At 64.7% G+C, this 21,614-nt stretch overlaps 1 protein-coding gene across 2 annotated transcripts; it reads left to right on the top strand.

Annotated features, from left to right (window-relative positions):
* The first annotated feature begins 1,801 nt into the window (after positions 1-1,801).
* Positions 1,802-19,224, top strand: NCLN (nicalin). 2 transcript variants are annotated; one of them, XM_077860542.1, is made up of 15 exons: positions 1,802-2,060; positions 6,165-6,355; positions 7,141-7,285; positions 8,032-8,126; positions 10,588-10,668; positions 12,776-12,879; positions 13,295-13,383; positions 13,460-13,599; positions 13,770-13,948; positions 15,173-15,260; positions 15,344-15,382; positions 15,470-15,630; positions 17,051-17,104; positions 17,250-17,328; positions 17,510-19,224. In XM_077860542.1, the coding sequence occupies exons 1-15, from the start codon at positions 1,877-1,879 to the stop codon at positions 17,567-17,569; spliced, it is 1,689 nt and encodes a 562-aa protein (XP_077716668.1). In that variant the 5' UTR covers positions 1,802-1,876; the 3' UTR covers positions 17,570-19,224. The 2 variants fall into 2 exon arrangements, with proteins under 2 accessions (XP_077716668.1, XP_077716667.1); XM_077860541.1 differs by having other exon boundaries at positions 15,467-15,630.
* The last annotated feature ends 2,390 nt before the right edge of the window (positions 19,225-21,614 follow it).

Raw genomic sequence — 21,614 nt, 5'->3', positions numbered from 1 at the left:
AAACCCTGGCTCAGGGGAGGAGGCAGCTCGGGCGGCTCTGGGGTCCTCACCTTGTTACCTGAGCCAAGTTCTGGCCGCGCTCTCGGGCTGTCTCTGGGTGAGCGTGTGTGACTCTCGTGCGTTCACAGCCCGACCCGGAGGAACGGGGACAGACGGAGGAATCGGGGATGAAGAGCACCAGGGCCAGGATGAGCTCTGGTCCTCTCCCCCGCCCTGCCAGGCCAGCCCTGATCCTCAGGCCCGGCGGCTCCCTGGCAGCGGCGGCGGACAGGACCTGGCGGGGTGGGGGTGGGGGCACTGGGGGCTCGCTTCTCATGCATCTCACTCATTCATTCACTGAACCACCGAGTGTCGGGCTCTCTTCTGGGCACAGGGCTTGCACCCCTAAGCAACCCGCTGCAAACCCCCGTAGAGGTCCTGCTCTGTGGGGGAGACAGACCACCACACGGCATCTCAGGACGATGTTACCCCTGGAGGGGGGAGCAGATGCAGCAGAGCTGGGTGCGTTCTCTCCCTACCCACAGGCCCTGAGCACTGAATGTGGGCCTGGCTCTTTTTGAGCCGGTTCTCGGGGATCATTCTATTGGATTCTTACCCCTGGGGGGTGGAGAAAGGGTGTTGGATTATTACCATCATATTGGGCAGCTGAGAAAACTGAGGCTCCCAGAGGTGAAGCAGTCTGCCCAAGGTCACCCAGCCAGGAAGGGGAGGCGCTGGGACTTGAATCCAAAATGCTGTGAGTCTGCGCCACCTCGCACCTGGGACAGAAGGGAGGCGGCCCTATGGGAGCCTGGACGTCAGCTCTGGGGGGGGGGTGGTAGCTTTCCTGCTCTGCACCCCTGGCCTCAGCCTTCCCATCTGTAGGAGTGGGTATGACCCCTGGCTGGGGCACAGTGCCTTCTTAGGGTCGCCACATTCTAAAATACAACCTTGGGACACCCAGTTAAATTTGCATTTTTGATGAACAACGAAAAATAAAAAATTGTTTCAAACTATGAGTATGCCCCAAATACGAATAAGCCTTAAGTATATATTTATTCCGCATCACCACCCCCTTCACGAACTCCAGGCTCCAGACTACAAGTCCCACAACCCATTGCGCCATCCCTTTAAGAAACTTCTATCATTTCTTTATTATTCTTTCATTCATTCAAAAATGGTATCACCCACCCACCGTGCGCCAAGCCTCGCACTAGGTTCTGGGGATACATCAACGCACGAAGCAGGCAGAAGTCTTTTCCCTCGCGGAGTTTAACATCTACGACCCTTGGCAGTTTTAAGTGATTTTTTTTCAGACTCCGTCCACGAAGACTACAACTCCCATGAGACCTTGTGCCCGCGTAGGAGGACTACAATTCCCAGGAGATTGCGCGCCGCTGCTATCTCGCTGCCCCCCCGCTTCCCCCGCCTTCTCGGCTCTCATCCCAACTTCCTTCCGGGTCGCAAGGTCACGTCCTGCCCCCGCCTCTCGCCTCCCCGCCTCCTCCCGCCACACAGATAGCGTTTGAGAAAGTTCCGCAGCAATTAATTGCTTTCGAGTCTCCGTATGTTTCTGACTCGCGTGTCAGGTGACGCCTCATCAGCAGGCCTAGCCGAACAGTCCATCACAGCGTCCCGTATTGCGATGTAACGGAGCCGGCCTACCACTCCCAGGAGGCTCCGCGCGCGCGCCAGGAGGACTACAACTCCCCGGAGGCTGCGCGGCGAGCGGGGCGGCCCGCGGCGGTGCCCGCAGGACCCCGGAGGGGGCGCGGGCTGCCCGGCGCGGCGCCCGCAGGACCCCGGCGGCTACCCATGCCGAGGTGAGTCCGCGGGAGCCGCCGCCGCCGCCGTCCCGTCCCCGCCGCCGCCCCGCGCGGCCCCGCCGCCGGCCAGGATGCTGGAGGAAGCGGGCGAGGTGCTGGAGAACATGCTGAAGGCGTCGTGCCTGCCGCTCGGCTTCATCGTCTTCCTGCCCGCCGTGCTGCTGCTCGTGGCGCCGCCGCTGCCCGCCGCCGACGCGGCGCACGAGTTCACCGTGTACCGCATGCAGCAGTACGACCTGCAGGGCCAGCCCTACGGTGCGTCGCCCGGCCCCGGCCCCCGAGCCCCGAGCCCGGCCGGCCCGGAACCCGCGGCCTCCCGCTCCCCTCCGCCCGCTTCCCGGCGCGTCCCCGGCCGCCCCCGCGGTGCCCATCCTCCCCGGGCCGCGCCCCCCGCCCCCGCGCCCAGAGACCCCCCCAGGGGCAGTTCCAGCCGGTCCTGACCTCGGGGGCGCCCCGGAGCCGGGGTCCTGCTCCCCTCGGGGCTCAGGAGCTCTGAGCACGGGCCCCGCGGCTGCAGTCCCGGTGCCGGGGGCTCCTGGGGTCCCTTGCCCGGGAACGTGGTCCCTCCCTCTGGTGCACACCCCTGCGCGGGGCTCGGCCTCCCCGCCCCACTCGCGCCCTCCGTCCAGGAGTCCTGGATGTCTCTGACCCCGCTCAGTGCCCTCCCTGACCTGCTGGGCCTGCACCCCGCTCAGCTCTCGCTCCCCCGTCCTGCTCCTTCTCCTCCCGGGGTCCTGACCCCAGCCCCAAGCCTAGATTCCCTCGTCTCTGCCTCATTACAGCTGTCTCTGGCCTTCCAGAACCTTCCAGGCTCTGGTTTTTCTCTCGGCTCGCTGCCTTAGGTCCCTACGGGTCAAAGTCTGTCCTCTCCAGAGCGGGGCTCCCTCCGCAGTCCTGGTTCTTCTCGGCTCTGAGCCCACCTGCTCGTGGACCGGCCCCTCCTGTCTGAACACCTCAGGCCCAGCCTGACCCCATGGATCCCCAGCCCAGCCCTGGGGGGGGGGGGGGGGCGGGGGGCGGTCCCAGCCTCCATGGAGTCCTGTCCAGACTCCCCTTCGCATCCCTTCTTATCCCAGAGTTAGGCGGTTGCTGTTTAGTGGTTGTCAACCCGGGGGTCGTTGGGTGATGACTTCATGGTTGTCACAGGTACAGAGGTCCTGGCATCGAGTAGGGGGTGGGCGGGGGTGCCAGGCAGCCCCGCACAGAGTAGCACTGGCCCTGCATGTCCACGGTGCCAGGGGGCAGACCCGGGGCAGGCGGGCTGAGCGATGCTCTTCAACCCAAGGCCCCAGGCTCTGGGTGGGGGGTGCAGGGAGGGAGGACCGGGAGCCCCCGGGCCGTGGCACGTTCTCTGTGGCGTGCTTCACACTCTGCTGGGGAGGGGTCCTTACCCACACGGTCTGGGCCGGTCTGGGATGAGGGTGTGTGCCGTGTGCCAGGATGGGAGCCGCAGCCACAGGTGGCCCCTGCGCCCCCGAGACGGCTCGAGACGGGGCTCGGGCAAGGCAGGAAGGGAATTTCGAGGGTTTGTCCATGTACCGAACCGAGCCCCAGCCCGGAGCTTCTGTTGGTTTCCTGGTGGAATCTGACTCCCGGAGGCCTGGGGCCCCGAATGTGAGATAAGCCGCTTCTCCAGATCCGAGTGGGTTTCTGTGCTGCCTTTTCCACTCCCCTCCCTTCCCAGAGCGCATCGCCCGAAGGCCTGGGTTCCCCCCAGTCTGGGTCTCCATGCCCCCCCCCCCCCCCCCCCCCCCGGTCTCTACCGCTCCCAGCAAGAAGCCCAGATGCTCTGTGCCTCACGCCGGGCGTCCGAGAAGACCTTGGGCTCCGGGGGTGAGCTCGGGGGCCTGGGGGGGCGCCGCCTGCCCCAGCCAAGTGCTGCTTGTGTGCGGCAGGAGGAGGCGGAGGCCCGGCTCCAGGTGCCCGCATGAGGCCCCCCTGTGCGGCTCACTCGCCTCCTGGCCCCCGTGCCAGGCCCAGCAGGCCGCGTTCAGCGGCGGGGAAGCTGGAGGGCGCGCAGTGCTGGTGGGGGGACGTCGGCGCGGTGCTGGGAGGCGCGGCCCCTGGCGGAGGGACCCTGGAGGGACCCCGGGTCCTTGAGAGCTGCCCTGCTGGCTCACCGCCCATGGCGCCCTCCCCAGTGTCTCAAGCACCCCCTCCGAGCCCGCAGGCTCCCCGCCTCCTGCGGCAACCCTTGCTCTGGGTTTCTCTTCTTTCCTAACTTCCTGTTCGCTCCTCTTGAGAAACGCGGGCTGGCTGCTGGGAAGGAAAGGCGTGTGCTCTTGCTGTCAGGGTGATCCACCAGGTACAAGGCCGCGGGGTGTGACCTCACCCCCCTGCCAGGCAGACTCTGGCCCTCCCGAGGGCACGGCTGGCCTCCACCGCGCTCGCTCCCCGCATGCCCTGGGCTGACCCGAGCCCCTAGGAGGTGGGGGCGTCGGCACCCCAGCGTCCGCGCCAGCCCCTCCACCCGGTGTTGTGGATAAAGTTTACTGGCGCGCAGCCACTCCCTCTGGTTGGCGTGCCTGCCTGGGACGGAGCTGAGCAGTTGAGACAGAGCTGGTGCGGCCAGCAGGGCGAGAGGGGTGACCTTTTGGCCCCCGACAGAGCCATTGGCGAGCCCTGCTCAGGTCTGGGTCTGTTTCCAGAAGCCGTGACTTCTGTCCAGGTGTCCTGCGCCCCACCTTCGTGGCACCTGCCAGGCCTGACCTCTTCCTGCCTAGACTGAGGGGTGAGGGCAGCCGCGCCAGCTCAGCAAAGAGGGGGCCTCTGCCCTTGGGACCCTCAGGGCCTGGGGGAGCTGGTGGGGGGCCCGCATCCACCCAGCTCTGCTCTCCGCCTCCCTTTCTCTGGCTTCCTCCCTCTGAGTCCTGCCCTGCAGGGGCTCCAGGCCAGAAGACGCACACAGTAGGTTCCACGGGTGGCCCTGTGTCTCCACCCGCAGCTGAATCTGAGGGCCTCTGGGAGGCCGAGCACAGGACAGGTGGGGCAGGGGGAGGGGCCTCCCCGGCCCTGGAGAGCTTCAAGGACGCGCTGAAGGTCCTGCTGCCCTCTCCCCGCTCGGCTGTCCGGGGGCTCCCACAGCAGGGCCTGAACCAGAGAAAAGGCCCCTGGAGGGTTGGGGTGGAGACGGGGGGGTGCCCCCTCCAGGCCTGGGCACGTGGCCCACCCTTGCTCCGTGGTCACAGGCCCCCGCTCCCGAGATGGTCTTCCCCGTCGCAGCTGGGACGCCGTCCGCCTCCCTGACCAGCCCCATGGAGCGCTCCCCTGGAAGCAAGCCCTCTCCCACCTGCCTGCTTTCCCAGACCACGTCCCTGGGGGCTGGGCTGGCCCCGTGGCCTGGTGGCGGTCCCCCTGCGCCTGGACGGCCGTCGTGTCCCCCTGCGACCTTGACCTCCAGGACAGAGGGAAGCCGGCCCACGTCTGTGTGTCCTCTTCTGAGTCACGCTCGCTGTGTCCCAAACCAGAAGCCCCGGGGGCCACGTCCAGTCCCCACACACAACGTGGTTTGCTTATTTAGCGCATCCTGGGTTGGCCTGCGGCTTTTGAAAGGTTCTGGAATCGTCGCTTACCTTTGCCGTTTGGGTGATTTGGTGTAAAAGTTGGTATTTCTGGCAGCATCCCCGTCGAGTGCCGCGACCGTGGGAGCTGCCTGAGTCCGTTCCCGCAGCGCACGGGGCACAGACGGGGGGGGGGGGGGGGGGGGGGGGGGGGGTCTGCACGTGCTGAGGCCTGTGCGAAGTCCCGGGATGTCCGCGCTCCTCCACGTTCCTGCGTTTGACGTCCGCGTGGCTTCTTGCGGCGGGTTTTCTCCGGCAGTGCTCTCCGGGCATCAGTGCACGGGTGCTCTGTCTGGGGGAGACCCCCCCCCCGCCCGCCCCGGCCTTAGAAAAGCTGTGTGCGCGCCCTGGTTCTGAGCCACTCCTTCTCCTTGGGGAGGGGGCAGGTTCAGTTTCCTGGAAACTCCGGCTCTAGCGCTCTCCCTGATTTTCTGGAGCTTTTTTCAGCTCTCAGAAGAGGTGGGAGGTGGCCCTTGGGTTTAGAGCAGGGGCTCCTCCCGCCCCCCCCCCCCCAGGCGATCCTGTCCCGGGAGACACTGGGCCACGTCTGGGACGTCTGTGGTTGTCACGGTGGGAGACCGTCCAGCTCCTGGCAGCACGGAGCGGGTGGGGGCCGGGAACGCCACTCAGTCCCCCCGACGGCGCCCGGGGTGGGGATCGTGACTCCGCGGGTTGGAGCGGGCACTGCGTCCATGATGCCCGTGGTCCAGTGACAGGACCCTGAGGGCTCCCGAGTCGGTGGTCTCCAGGTGGGGGGTCCTGGCGCCCGACTGAGGGAGGCCCTCCCTGCCCCCTGCAGGCACCCGGAACGCAGTGCTCAACACAGAGGCCCGCACCATCGACGCTGACGTGCTGAGCCGGCGCTGCGTGCTCATGCGGCTACTGGACTTCTCCTACGAGCAGTACCAGAAGGCCTTGCGGCAGTCGGCCGGCGCCGTGGTCATCATCCTGCCGCGGGCCATGGCCGCCGTGCCCCAGGATGTCATCCGGGTGAGTGTCCAGCCTCCTTCTTCTGCACAGACCCGGGTCCGGGAGCTTCCACAGAAGAAAGAGCACTGGGTTTGGAGTCAGCTAGGTGACCTGGGGCACGTTGCTTCACGCCCGTGTGCCCTCTGCCCTTCAGAAGGCGGGATGTTTGCTTCATTGTCGCCTCCTCCCTCCCCGAGGGACTCTGGGCCGTGTCTGGGCTCAGCTGTGCTCAGGACGACTGGGGAGCTCCTGGCCGCCAGCAGGGGGGGCTGGGGATGCTGCTCAGAGTGACCTGCCCCACGTACTCAGTGTGGAGAGGGGGCTCTGCTTGGATGAACCAGCTTGGTAGGATCCCGTGAGACCCCTCGGATGAAGATGCATCTGCAGACGGGGAGCAGGTGGGGGGTGGTGGAGGCGAGTGCTCGGTGCCGGGCACCTGGTACCCGTGGGTGGGTGCCTGCCATCAGCCTAGGGTGCCAGCATCTGTCGCCCACTCGCAGCTGAGGGCGTGATGGCCAGTGGGGCTGGGACCAGTCCCCGGTGACCCCAGACCTGACCGGCTCCCTCGCCCGTTCTCCCAACCTGCTTTCCCCCCGATGGGTACCCCTGGGGGCCCCGTGGGCATTGCCACCCTCACCCATTCCTCCGTCCTCATCCTGTTGTACCCTGGCCCCCGCCCCATCCTTTTTTCTGGCGTGAGTCTAGCCTTGTTAGCCAGCCCCAGAGTTGGCGTGCCTGCGTTCCCGGGACAGCCTCTGGGCCCCCACCCCACCCTGGAAGCCCCCTCAGTGTGTGTTTCTTTGCAGCAATTCATGGAGACCGAGCCCGAGATGCTGGCCATGGAGACCGTCGTCCCCGTGTACTTCGCCGTGGAGGACGAGGCCCTGCTCTCCATCTATGAGCAGACGCAGGCCGCGTCTGCCGCCCAGGGCTCTGCCTCTGCCGCCGAAGGTAGGCTCGTGGGGTCCTTCCCGTTGAGGCTGTGGCCTCACCCAGCCCTTTCCAGGGCCTTGTCTCACACCTGCTGTGCTGCAGCCTCGGGGCTGGAGGCCAGGACTCTGCATTTTGCAGCCCCCACCCCACCGCTGATTCCTGTGAAAACAGAAGCTCGAGAGCTGCTAATTTGGAGGGAGGGATTTCCCAGGTGCCTCTGGATGGTTTAAGGAAAACGGGGGCGTCTGTTCACCTGCTGACGACACTCTCAGTGTCAGCATCGTGCTTGGGCCCATCGGGGCAGGGCAGCGGCGTCGTTGGGGAAGGAGGACACGTTTCTTCTGCACCGTGGGCCAGGGACAGGCCAGGGACGTCCCGTCCATGAGCTTGGTGCAGGGCCGGGGGCTGTGGAGAGTGAGCTAGCTAAAGTAGTCGAAGGAACGCCACAGAACGGACCCGCCTGGCCTTCCGTTCTCCCCCGTGGAAGTGGCGGGTGTAATGGGAAGCCGGCGCTCGGAGCTGGCACGGGGGCACGTGTCACCCCTGCCGGCCGGCTGGGGCCGGGCAGTGGGGTCAGCAGCCTGCTCTGGACCCAGGCTCTTTCCTGCGCCGTCACCACGTCATGCTGGAGCTCACGGGGCGCTTCTGCGTACGGCTTGGCTTAGCCCGGACCCCTGCCTTCTGGGGCCTTGGGGCCACGGGGATGCCGGCCTGGGTCCAGGAGTCCCCAGGGCTTGGGCTGACCCTGCCCTACCCGTCCTCAGTGCTGCTCCACACCGCCACTGCCAACGGCTTCCAGATGGTCACCAGCGGGGTCCAGAGCAAGGCCGTGAGCGACTGGCTCATCACCAGTGTGGAGGTGAGTGCCCGGCCCTGTGTGCCACACTGAGACCCGGGACAGGGGGCACTCGGGCTCCCTGAGGTCCCCCCCACCCGCTCCCCCCTGGAGGGACCTTCTGATAGGGAAATCGAGTCAGATCTCCCACTTTCTGTCACCATCCCTGGCCGCACATGGAGCCTCCTCATCCTGCCTCAGGGCCTTTGCACTGGCTGTCCTTGCCTCACAGAGAGCTCTCTCTCCCACAGTGGGTGCTCCTCTTCATCATATAATAGTCTTTCTAGTGCTGCATTCCTAGAAGTCCTCAGAACTTTTTGGGGCCGCACACCCCCTGTTTTCAGAGCTTAGCTGAAATGGGAGGGCGTCAAGCTCTGGACGTGGAAGTAGCCGATTAAAACAACAAGCCAAACACGAGAGAGTTCAGCCTGTCATCACCTACGGTGGTGGTGAAGGCAGGGGTCTGGGCCAGAGGAGACCCCGGCTCTGCTGCCCTCCTCCCCCTGGTCGAGGGTCAGCCCCCCCCCCACCCCGGCAGACGTGTGGGGCTTGGACAAAAGGCCCCAGCACTTGTGTGGACACGGGGCCGGGAGTGTCTTCTCTGGTGTCGTGTCCCCCGCCCCAGTGAAGAGTTCGCCCTGAGACCCTCACAGAGGCCCCGGCCAGGGGCTAAGTGCTTGGTGGCAGCCCGCCAGCCAGCAGCGCCTGGTGTGCCCCAAATTAGTGCGGGGGGTGCCCTCCAGGCAAGGCCTTGGACGCATCCGGTTTCAGGCCTGAAAAGCCACAGATTGGTTTTACCAGGAGCTGCAGCCCCGCGCTGCCACACCAGACCTGTCCGGGCTGCATTTTCTCTTGAGCAATCGTCCCACCTGACTCATTTAGGAGCCGCGTGTCCTCGGGTCCTTTCGCATCATCCTGAGTGTCAGAGGCACTGAGACCGTGTTTGTTGCGCCTCCTGTGAGGTCCCCAGAGCCAAGCAGGAGCTCAGTGCCCAGTGGGCACCTAGCGAGCACTCGTCCCTGAGCCTGCTGGTCCCCCCAGGTCCCCATGGCTTCCACCAGACGGGGCAGGGCTACTGGCCAGCCCGTGGTGTCGGCCCTTGGGCACGGGTGGGACTCGGGTGGAGCGACACTCCAGAACTGAGTGAGTCCACCCGTCCGGAGCCCCGCTGTTAGGGAGCAGCAAGCGAGATGCATTTCCTTCCTTGAGGAACTCACTTAGGGTTGGGGGGAGGCACGAGGGCAGCAAACAGGCAGGTGGACACAGCAGGGAGGGGCTCTGGGTGGAGGACGCAGGGCAGGGGGTGCTGGGTGGCCCAGCAGGGTGGCCAATGGGACTGGATGGGCCAGCGACGTGGTCAGCGGGGCCGGATGGGCCGGCGGGGTAGCCAGCGGGACTGGACGGGCCGGTGACGTCAGCAGGGCTGGACGGGCCGAGTCAGGATGTGGGGAGGCCCCTGCCTTGTCTGAGTGATCAGGGAGGTTACAGATCAAGGAGTTTCCTTAAAACTGTGGAGGATCGTGGCCGTTTGGGCAGAGAAAGCTCCCAGGAGCCAGAGCCTTCGTCAGGCTCCCGAAGGTCAGGCTGAGCAGCTGCTGGTCGGGTTTGCTGTGGGTGAGGAGCAGCTGGGGTCGGGGGGTCCCTCCCAGCACCAGGAGGTCTGTTTCAGCCTGGCTGCCCTGGCCTTTGCTTCCAGAATCCTCCGCCCTGCCTCGAGCCCTCTGCCACCCGTTGTCTGTGTGGACACGGGGTGCCCCCTCCCCCCGCTCTCCCGACCCTGTGGTGCCAGCATTGGCCTGTCGGTCGGGGAAGGAGGCCCGGGCCTCTAGGGTCGGCAGCACGCCCACGGTCTCGGGCCAGGAGTCCCACCCGGGCTGTGGCCCTGGGTCTCGGGTGGCTTGCCGTGGGCGGCCGCCAGGAGAGCTTCACTCCGACACGGCCGAGGCCTTCCCGGGGCTCGCCCTCTGCTCGGGAGAATCAGGAAGACGGGCCCGGCCGTGAGCTGGCAGGGGCCCCGCGCCGTGCCGTCTGACCCCGGTGCACCTCGGGACTGGCACTCGGACGGCAGGAGTGGACGCTGAGGCATTTGCTGACGGAGGGCCGTTCTCGTCTGTCACCCATGTGACTTCAGCGAGGGCCAGTTCACGTGGCCAAGGTGGCAGCCCGGGTGTGGGCGCCGGGACCTGGCCCGTGGCCGCGGTCGGTACCGGCTGCTTGTCCTCGTCAGCAGAGCTCTCCCGCCGGCCCTCCAGGGCTGGGGGCTCCGCCGTCGAGGATGGGCTGGGTCTCGGGGTGGGGGGGTCGGCGCGCCGTGGCCCCCTTGACTTTCTTCTGTAAATAAAGTTTTATTGGCACGTGGCCACAGGCTCTCATTCACATGTTGTCTGTGACGAGGCGGCCGAGCCGGAAATGCTGCCCCGCCGCGTGGGGGAGGCCGGGGCTGTTTCTGGCCGCTGTGTGCGCTTCACAGACCGTCTCTCTGCAGGGGCGGCTGACGGGGCTGGGTGGAGAAGACCTCCCGACCATTGTCATCGTGGCCCACTACGATGCCTTCGGAGTAGCCCCCGTATGTATGCGTGCTCTTTGGGGGAGGGGCACGGGCACCCCCCACCCCCGCTCTGCTCCGGGCTAGCTCGGGGCGGGGGTCAGAGCAGCAGCACCCACCCTCTCAGGGCCCAGGAGGACCTTAGGGGGTGGGTGTCGTCACGAAGCAGAAATGGGCTAACCTGAGGCGGGTCTTGTGGCCTAGCCCCCACGGCTGACAGGTGCCCGGGCCAGGGATCAGGATTAGGTCTGTGTCAGGGTCCCCAGGTGCAGGGGTGGGGCGGGGACACCAGGGTCCTCTCCCGGGTGACCCACAGGACATGCTCAGTTCCCCCAACACGAGCCGTGAGTATGCACACAGGTGTGGTCTCGGGGCCTAGGAGAGACCCGCGCCCAGCTTCTCCGCGGGGGTCGGTCTCGTGGGGCCCTCTGCCCGGCTCGGCCGGGACCCCAGGCTCAGGAGGGCAGCAGGTGCTCAGCACGAACCCCTTGTCTGCACAGATGGTTCAGGGACCCAAGTCCTCCACCCACGAGGGAGGCAGGAGCCCAGAGTCCAGTTCAGACGCCGAGGAGGGCCAGGAGTGTTTGCTGGGCCCCAGGCCTCCCCGGGGCCGTGCTCTCAGAGCCCCTGGCACAGTGAGGTCAGGGCTCACGCCAGTGCGTGAACAGTGCCCGTGTCTTCATCAGGCATGTTTTGCTTTGAAAGACGAATCAGCTGAACCAGAGAGGTGGCCAGTGGCAGCCTGGTTGGAGGTCCTGTGCGACCGATGGCGGGCAGCTGTTCCAGGCCCCACCCGGCCTAGCAGGCAGGGCCTCAGTGGTCACCTCGGAGTGCCCGGCCTGCTCATCAGTCTGCCCCTTCAGCTGACCAGGAGCCTCTTGGGATCCTCCTAATCTCCAACCCCTGCCGTGGAGCTTTTATCCATTTTTATTTATTTTTAAGATGGAATTGACATAACATTTGAGTTGTTTTCCTAGAGCGTGTATTTTAGTGTGTTGTAGGACATCCACAGAGTTGTGCCACCGTGGTCATCTACTTCCAGAACATTCCATCTCAGAAGCCATGTCCCTGTCAGCAGTCACCTCCCTGAGCCCCCTCCCCGTCTGTGGACAAGCTTGTCCTGGACGTGTCACACATGTGGACTCACTGCGTGGCCTCCTGTGTCCGGTTCCCTCCCTGAGCATCGTGGGGCCATCTCTCTCTGAATTGTTTTATTTTTTAAAAAAGTTTCTTGAAAGATTTTATTTTATTTATTCATGAGAGACAGAGAGAGAGAGAGGCAGAGGGAGAAGCAGGCTCCCTGCAGAGAGCCCCACCTGGGACTCGATCCCGGGTCTCCAGGATCACACCCTGGGCCGAAGGTGGCGCTAAACCGCTGGGCCACCTGGGCTGCCCTCTCCCTGAATTCTAAGTGTCAATACATGACATGTCAGTGTGTGGATTGTGACCGTGGGAGGGTCCCAAGCCCCATCATAGAATTCAGTTTTTTTTTTTACTTCCCAAGATCCCATCATGCTGTCGGGGATGTCGCTTTATTTTTTTTTATTTTTATTTTTTTTTTAATTTTCATTTATTTATGATAGGCACAGAGAGAGAGAGAGAGAGAGGCAGAGACACAGGCAGAGGGAGAAGCAGGCTCCACGCAGCGGGAGCCCGACATGGGACTCGATCCCAGGTCTCCAGGATCACGCCCTGGGTCAAAGGCAGGAGCTAAACCGCTGCGCCACCCAGGGATCCCGGGATGTCGCTTTAGATGATAGGATCCAGAGGAGTTGGGGGCTTTCACAGCCGGGGGGAACCTGTGCCGACCCCACTCCCAGCAGCATGGGCGGGCAGCGATCCTGGGGACCATACCAAGGCGGCCGCCCAGGGCTCTGGGCTCTGCATTCTGCACGGAGGTTCCCGCGGGCACGGGGCAGAGTGTTGGGGAGCAAGGAGAGTGTGCTGGGCTCCGTGTCCCGGGGGCTCGGCCCTGCAAACCCGGAGCGCCATCATTCTGGGGTTAGAGCAGAGCGGTGTCCGCAGGCAGGTGGGGGTTGTTAGCAGCCGCAGGCCCCGCGGTAGGGGCAGCGAGGTCCACTGTGGGACCTGGGGCTGATCGCTGGCCTTGTCTCCCTCCTGCCCACAGTGGTTGTCGCACGGTGCGGACTCGAACGGGAGCGGCATCTCCGTGCTGCTGGAGCTCGCCCGCCTCTTCTCCAGGCTCTACACCTACAAGCGCACCCACGCTGCGTACGCGACAGCCGGGCAGGAGGGGCTGCTGGGAGGGTGGAGCCGCTGGGTACAGGGGCTCATGCACCCCAGGAATGACCGCGTCTGAATCGAGGGCCCCCTGTGTACCAGGCCTGTACCCGCTGTGTACCAGGGTGTGGGTGTACCAGCTGAGCCCCACCCAGATCCTGCACCCCAGGGCCCGGCATCCTTTCTGGGGATGTCTGCTGTCATCACAGCTGGGGGTGTCCTGGAGCCAGGGATGCTGCTCAGCCCCCCACAGCGCCCTGGACACCCCCAGGGAGTCTGCTTTGCCAGGACAGGGAGACCCTGCTCGGAAGGCTGCTCAGGGTTCAGTACTTATGGGGAGACCACCTCCTTGTCGGGGTCCTGGTCACTCGCCTGCAGCACTCATACCCCACTTCCCCCACACCAGGTACAACCTTCTCTTCTTTGCCTCTGGAGGAGGCAAGTTCAACTACCAGGGCACCAAGCGCTGGCTGGAAGACAACTTGGACCACACAGGTGAGTGGCCCTGTGTGACCTGGGGCTGGGGCCGCGGCCCTTCCTGCCCCTCCCAACCAGCTCGGCCGCCCCGCAGATTCCAGCCTGCTCCAGGACAACGTGGCCTTCGTCCTGTGCCTGGACACCGTGGGCCGGGGGGACAGCCTGCACCTGCATGTGTCCAAGCCACCCCGCGAGGGGACACTGCAGCACGCCTTCCTGCGGGAGCTGGAGGCGGTAGGTGCTCTCCTGACCCGGGGCCAGGGAGTGGGGCCCCTCAGGGCAAGGGAGGTTCGGGCAGGGACCTGGGATCCTCCCAGGTGTCAAGACCCCCTGTGGATATCCGTGGACGGAAATGGCCAGGACCAAGGGCAGGAGCACCACCCTGATGGCGCCACTGCTCGCAGGTGGCTGCCCACCAGTTCCCGGAGGTGCGGTTCTCCATGGTGCACAAGAAGATCAACCTGGCGGAGGACATCCTGGCCTGGGAGCACGAACGCTTCGCCATCCGCCGGCTGCCTGCTTTCACCCTGTCCCACCTGGAGAGCCATCGCGACGGCCAGCGCAGCAGCATCATGGATGTGAGGTGGGCGCAGCCGCGGCCCCGGGGCCTCCCCTCCACCCACAGCTGCCCTGTGCAAGCCTTCGGGCCTGGGCGTAGACGCAGACGCCGGGGGGAGTGGACCTCAGGTGCGGGTGATGGCGACTCGAGGAATGGGACGGAGGAGGGTGGCCAGCCTGAACCTGGTGAGGGGGGAGCTGGGGTCGGATTACAGAGACCCCCCTACGTGAGGGTTGAGTGAGTGGCTTGGGGGCCCTTGGCCTCCCGGTGTGAGGTCCAGACCCCACATGTGCCCCCCCCAGATGCGGGGCACCTCGGTCTGCCCTGTGGCTCAGATGCCGCCGCTCCTCCCCTGGGGCCTTTGCACGGCTGTGTGGAGGCCTGGACAGTGGTGTCCTGTCTCGTACCTCCTCAGGGAGCCCTCCCTACCTTCCTTCCTCACATTATCTCTCGTCAAGACCCTGGGCACCTCTGGTTTCTGCCACTATAGGACTTTGCTTCCCGTCTGTGTCTCCCAGTGGTGGGTCAGCCCTGCATGGGGCCGGGGTTTTATGAGCAGGTGCGGGCAGAGGTGTTGACCGTTCCTGGGACATCAGGGAAGCTTCCTGGAGGAGGTGGTGCCAGAGCCAAGGGGTATGAGCCAGGAGAAGGGTGTTCTAGGGCCTAGGGAGCTGGAGCAAGGAGTGCACTCCCTCCGCCCTCCCGGGAGGCCCGGCACCACACAGCCGCCCAGTCAGCAGTCGTCGGCGCTGGTTTGCACTGCGCTCCTTTCACGGGTCTGTGTCACTGGCAGTACTTGGGGTCCCTTGGCCTGCAGTCTCCCGGTCTTTGCCCCTGGGGCCGGATCGTCCCCCTGTGCGTGTGCACGTCTCCCCTTCCTGTGGGGGCGTCAGACGAAGGGCTGTGCTCCTCCAGCGCGACCTTGCCTGTACCCGCCTCTTCCGTGGAGGCCCTGCCTCCAAACCAGGCCCGTTCCCAGGTTCCAGGCGGGAGCGACCGTGGGGAGCGCCATTCACCCACTGGGCACCACCTTGGCTCCACCACGCCCACGTCCCTGGCGATGAGTGGGCCCAGAGCTGTGCAGCCCTTCCGGCAGGCGCTGGGCAGGCGCCCGCCCTGAGGCCCTGAGGCCGCTGTGGCTTTGCTGGTTTTCATTATTGTGGGAAATACGCTTGGGCTTTTTCGGGTGATTTAAACGGACGCCTGTTCCAGACACCTGAGTATGTTTTCTTCAACTCCTGCCCTAAGGTCCCGGGTTGACTCTAAAACTCTGACCCGCAACACCAGGCTCATCGCGGAGGCCCTGACCCGGGTCATCTACAACCTGACCGAGAAGGTGAGGCCCCCGCCACGCCCGCTGGCCCCCGGCACCCCCCGCCCGCGGGTCAGACTCAGGGTGCGTCCCTCCTCTCTCCGCAGGGAACCCCCCCGGATATGCCGGTCTTCACGGAGCAGATGGTAACGGCGGGGGCAGAGGGGCGGGGGGGGGGGGGGCGGGCACTGGCGGGGGGGTGTCCCCTGACCATAGCCGCGCCCCCGCAGCAGATCCAGCAGGAGCAGCTGGACTCAGTGATGGACTGGCTCACCAACCAGCCGCGGGCCGCCCAGCTGGTGGACAAGGACGGCACGCTGCTCAGCACGCTGGAGCACTACCTGAGCCGCTACCTGAAGGAGGTGAAGCAGCACCACATCAAGGCCGACAAACGGTGAGCCGCCTCGCCTGCACCCGTCGCCCGTGGCTCGCCGCTGAGCGGGCTCGTCTGGAGCCTCCCACCCTGGGTGCGAGGTTGAGCACGTAAAGCAGTGGACCAGAAATAAAACAATCGATAGAAAGCACAGGGATTCTGTTAAACGTGAATTTCACATAAATGGGGTTTTTTTTTTTTTTTTGGTGTAAGTATATCTCACAGGACGTTTGGGACATACTTATACCAGAAGCCATTTCTTTTTTGTCTGAAAATCGCACATAACCGACGTTCTATGTTTTATTGTGCAGCCCTATTCCCCCACCCGCCTTCTGGTTCTTTCGTGCTCTGGGTGTCAGGCGGCTTGTGCCCGGGGTCCCCCACCTGCCCTCAGGATGCTCCTCCCCACCATGGGCCACCTGGGTTTTGTCTTTTTTCCATTCCGTGCTTCAGGGCTCCCCACTTGGCCTTGCGAGGAAGGGCACCTGCCACTGTCCCCCGGTAGGAGATGCCCCCACACCGCATGGTGCCCCTCGGCCTTTGCCCACTCACGGTGTGTGCAAGAGTCCGGGCTCTTGGACAGAAGAGGAAACTGAGGCCCAGAGTGGACCCAAGGCTGTGGAGCCAGGGCCTCCGGTTCCCAGACCATGATCGCCTTCCCTCTGTGCTCTCCAGACCGAGAGACTCTCCACAGAGTCACCCTACTTTGTTTTTATTTAAAGATCATATTTATCGGGGCCCCTGGGGGCTCTGTTGTGAGGCGTCTATCCGCGGCTCAGGTCATGGTCCCATGTCAGGCTCCCTGCTCAGTGGGGAATCTGCTTCTCCCTCTGCCCCCCCCCCCCACCTTGTGCTCACACAGTCTCACTTTCTCAGTAAGTACATAAAATCCTATTTGAGAGCGAGAGAGAGCTCGGTGCAGTGGGGGAGGGGAGGGCGACTCTCAGGCCGACTCCAGCTGGGCTCAGCACAGGGCTGTCTCACCACTGAGATCATGACCTGAGCCAAAACCAAGAGTCAGACACCCAACCGACAGCCACAGGTGCTGCTCCCTCGTTCTTTTTTTTTTTATTTTTTAGATTTTTACTTATTCATGAGAGAGAAAGAGGCAGAGACACAGGCAGAGGGAGAAGCAGGCTCCATGCAGGGAGCCCGATGTGGGACTCGATCCCAAGTTTCCAGGATCACGCCCTGGGCTGAAGGCGGCCCTAAACCACTGAGCCACCCGAGCGCCCCCCCCCTTTGTTTTTCAAGAATATGATTGACACCCAGAAAAGCAGCAGAGACCCCAGAATAGAGGCTAGTCCTTCCCCAGGAGGGTCATTGGCAGCCTCGTGCTCGCACGCCCTCCCCCTCCTGGGCTGGCGGGGCCTCCGGGTGGGCTGGTGTGCGGGGGCCATGGGAGGCGGCCGGGCTGTGGGTGAAAGCGCTCTCTCCCCAGGGACCCCGAGTTTGTCTTCTATGACCAGCTGAAGCAGGTGATGAACGCCTACAGGTGAGCCACCCTGGACCGGCAGCCATGGCGCCCCTGGGTCACGGCCCGGGGCGCGTGGTCCCGTGTCATCTGGGGACATCTGGGGGTGGTGAGGTGAGGCGGGCTGGTGGCCACGCCGTGCCCTGACCCTGCCTACCGCCCTCAGGGTCAAGCCTGCCATCTTCGACCTGCTTCTGGCCGTGTGCATCGGCGCCTACCTCGGGATGGCCTATACGGCAGTCCAGGTGAGCAGGGGGGAGGGAGGTGCGGGTGGGAGGCCAGGCCCCCCTGTGGGAGGGGCGACCTGGCCAGGTGAGCCCTCGGCCCCCACGCTCGCTGCCTGGGAGCGGTGGCCCCACAGCGGGCCCGGCCTTCCTCGGGGTGGCTTTGCCCGCGGCCTCACTCGAGCCCTCCCGCTGCCTGCAGCACTTCGACCTCCTGTACAAAACAGTTCAGAGACTGCTCGTGAAGGCCAAGACGCAGTGAGGGGGCCCCTCGCCCACGCCGCGAGCCCCTGCCTGCCGCCACTCCCCACTCCTCCACGCAGGAGGGCAGGGCTCCGCTCCCGGCTCAGAGGCCGAAACCCTGAATTACAGAGCTTTTCTGTGTTGCTCTTGAGGACTTGGGGGATTCTTTCTCTGTTTTGTCCTTTGAACTCCCTCGGAGGAGCGTTTGGTGGAGGTCCCCAGGGGCCAGGCCACAGACTTGGGGACGCGTCTGCAGAGGAGCCCCCAGCCCCAGAGGTGGCCCCGCAGCCCTCAGGGCTCGCCCGCTGTGGACAACAGAGGAGACGTGCCCAGCACCGCCTCAGCGTCCCTCCTCTGGCCCACGACCGACCGACCGACCGACCGACAGACCAATGAACTGCAGCCCAAGGGGCAAGGGGCCTCCTTTGCCAGCCCTGGGTCCTCCCACCACACCGGCCAGACCACTCTCGGGTGACTCAGATGCTCCCCCTCTGGTCTGAAGAAGGGCAGCACTGGCCTCTAGGTCCCCAGGTCCCGACCCCTCCCTGTGTCCCCCACCCTGGCCCGGGCTGCAGGGAGCTGCCTCAGGGTGGGGCCTTGGAATGCGTCTCCCTTGAGCCCCCGTGGACACTGGTGCCCTGAAGACCCGGCGGCCTCCCGGCCCAGCTCCCTGTGCCATTGACCTTCACGTGTGTTTCTTACCGTCTGCCCCCACCCACGTGCCCCGGGGAGCTTGGGCCTGCCCCCCAGGAACCTGGGTGCCTTCGGAGCCCCAGGGGCAGGAGGCAGCCGTGGAGGAGAGAGGAGGTCCCTACTCCGCCCCCACCCCTTCCCTGACCTCAGGCTCTCTGGGCCTCGGTTTCCTCATCTGTAGAAAGGAGGTGTGTGCTGGGGCAGCTGGTGACCCCGTGTCCTAGGAGGGTGTCCAGGCTGGGGGTCCAGGGAGAGCATTTGCTGGAGAGGACGTGGCCGCAGCCCCCATGGGGCTGCCCTCCCAGGGACCTGGGACGTGGGGAGGACGGGCCAGGCCCGAACCCCAAAGATGAGGCTCTTGTAGGGGAGGGGGTGCGGAGGACGCGTCTAGCGCTGCTGAGATTGATCTCAGGGAGACCCAGGCGTACAGATTCATTAGCAATATAATCAATTAGGTGTTCTGTGCTAAGGGCAGGGTCGTCATGAGGGAGAGGGCTCTGGGCGCCCGCCTCAGCTTCCAGGGAGGCCTTAATAAGGTGTGGGGGACCCCAGCTCCTTCCGTGTGCCCCCAGCCAGCCCCCCTCAGAAGCCAGCTCGCCCCTTGCTGCGGGGACGGGGATGGGCTCCTGGGGGCCGCGTCTCTAACTCCGCCTCGGGCCTCCTGCCTTCCGACCCCCACCCCCCTCCGCAGGGCTGCGGTTCCAGCCTCCCAGGGCGGGGCAGGCATGGGGGCCACAGGCTCTCCTGTCCCCCTCACCCCCCCCCCCCCCCGCAGCCAGTCTTCCCCCAGAGACTGTTTACCGAAGCCCAGCCAGCCCGGCCACCTGTGGGGGCCAGGACGCGGGCACTGGCGTTGGCCCAGGCGCCGAGTGGGTGTCCTCTTCCCGGGGGCAGGATGTCAGGACTGCCGACTGTTCAGGGCTCAGGCTGGTTGTGGGACGCACTTGGACGATCAGAAAATAAAGCCATATCGAATGATGAGCGTCGCGTGTCCTGTCGGGGGGGCTGGGGCTCAGGATTTGAGCGTACCCACTCCTCGGGGGGCTGGCCTTTGTGCCCCCGCCGTGCCCCGTGGTCTCGCCCTCTTGCTCCCCAGCTGCCAGGTGGGGTGCAAGCCAGCTCCTCATCGGGGAGGGGGGGACCGTGGGGCGTGCGTTTCCCGGGGCAGCTGCGCCACACGCTGGGCGCCTTCAGGCAGCTCCGAGGCCAGGAGTCCGAGGGTCAGGGCGTGGGCGGCCGGTGGCCATGGGGTTCCTCCCCGGGCTCTCGCGGCTCATAGACGTCGGGCTCCAGCCTCTGCATCCCTGTTCCCGTGACATGACGGGTTCTCTCTGCATCTCCTGCTGTTTGAGGACCCCATGTGGGGTGGGGGGCCCCCCTGTCCCCTGCGTGCCCTACAATGTCATCTTGACCCATCACATCTGCATGGACCCTCCATCCAGATCGGGTCACATGCTGAGGCCCCGGGGGATGTGGATTTGAGGGGGGGCACATTCCACCCAGGATGGGGGTGCAGCAGGTGGATCCAGGGAGCCCGGTCTGGGGCGTGGCCCTCCGTCCACCCAGCTCCGCCCGTCTGCGAACAGCGGCCGTGTGCCCTGCTCTGTGACGTTCAGTGAGAACAAAGGGAAGGTCTGTCCTCAGGAGCTTGTGTTCTGGGTACAGTGTGGGGGGGTGACCGCACGTGGTCTCGGGGTGCCTGCGGTTTGGAAAGATCGTCCACCTGCTGGGGTGCTCACAGGCGCCCCCAGTGGCCGCTGCCGGGAGGAGAGGGTGGGAGGGGTCCGGGTGGAGGGATGGGCTGGACCCAGAGCTGGGGCCTAGCGAGGTGCGTGGGCTGGGCCTGCAGCGGCCACAGCTCGGGTGCCCCAGGGTCGCAGCCACCTCTTCTCAGGCCGGCCCCTTCCATGCTGCCCTCTCACCCCCAGGGCTAGAAGGCAGCCCCTGCCCCGACCAGGTGAGAACTCCCCACGTTTCAGGGGGTGGGTGGGGACTCCAGCCTGACAGCTCGGATTAACATGCAGAAGCTTCCTTTTTACGCAGAAAGTTCTGTAGCCTGAAACCAGGAAAACGAGCCACCAGGAGCCACAGCTGGGGTCTTTCATCCCGTGTCTCAGCGCCCGTGGGCGTTTGGGGCCGCTCGTCTTGAGGATAGGGTTTGGGTGTAAGTCTTGGTACGGTTGAGCCTTACCGTACGGGTGCATGTAGGTGCATGTGTTCTCCCCCCCCCCGGGGGAAAACCCTCGTGGATCTTTCGACTTCCCAGAGCCCACTGCTGCCCAGAAGCCGGGGCGGTGACACGAGAGTCGACGGGCCGTGTTACCACGTTCTGTGTATTTCGTGCCGTGTTCCCGAAGTAAAGCGAGAGAACCAGTTGCTAAAATTACAGTCGGAGACAGAAAATAGATCACAGGGCTGCCCTGTAAAAGGTCTGCGTGCAAGTGGGCCCCGCGGTTCAAACCTGCGTTCGAGGGTCGGCTGCCTTTCTCTCTAAATGGCTTTTTTTTTTTTTAAAGATTTTATTTATTTATTCATGAGATACACAGAGAGAGAGACAGAGACACAGACAGAGGGAGAAGCAGGCTCCCTGCGGGGAGCCCAATAGGGGATTCAATCCCGGGACCCCGGGGTCACGCCCTGAGCTGAAGGCAGGCACTAGACCGCTGAGCCGCCCGGGGATCCCCTCTAAACAGCTCTTTGGGGCGCCCGGGTGGCCCAGTGGTTGAGCGTCTGCCTTTGGCTCAGGGCATGATCCTGGAGTCCCGGGATCGAGTCCCGCATCAGGCTCCCCATGGAGAGCCTGCTTCTTCCTCTGCCTGTGTCTCTGCGTCTCTCATGCATAAATAAATAAAACCTTAAAAAAAAAAAAAAAAAAAAACAGCTCTTTGCTGGTGTGGCAGGCAAGCCGCAAGCAGCTGGTGTGTGAAGTGTGCAGCGTCCTGTGCACACCTGTGAGGCCAACCCTGCACCGGGGTGGGGAATGGGGCAAGGGTGGGCACCGGGTGCCGGGCTGGGCCTGGGGACACATGGTGGGGGGGTCCACTGTCCCGGCCATCCTGGGGCTCATTTTCAGCAGGGGAAGACAGGGAATGACAACAGATGGAGAATGGACCGTGAGACTCCCTAAAGGGGGCTTTTGAGTGAAATTGGGATGAGGATTCAGCTGTGTGGAAGTTAGGGATGGTGGTGCAGGCATTGAGCACGGCGCGTGCAAAGGCCCCGGGGCAGGATTGTGCCTAGTGTGAGGAGCGGGCGAGCCGTGGGGGGAGCAGGAGAAGGGGCCCCTGGGGAATGGGCAGGACGTCTGCATCTGACTCTCAACGTGATGGGGAACCAAGGACAGGGTGTGGCCTGACGTGGCATTTGGAAAG

Source organism: Canis aureus, chromosome 19 (genome assembly GCF_053574225.1).
Source record: "Canis aureus isolate CA01 chromosome 19, VMU_Caureus_v.1.0, whole genome shotgun sequence".
NCBI lineage: Eukaryota > Metazoa > Chordata > Mammalia > Carnivora > Canidae > Canis > Canis aureus.
This window is presented reverse-complemented; position numbering and strand designations above follow the sequence as displayed.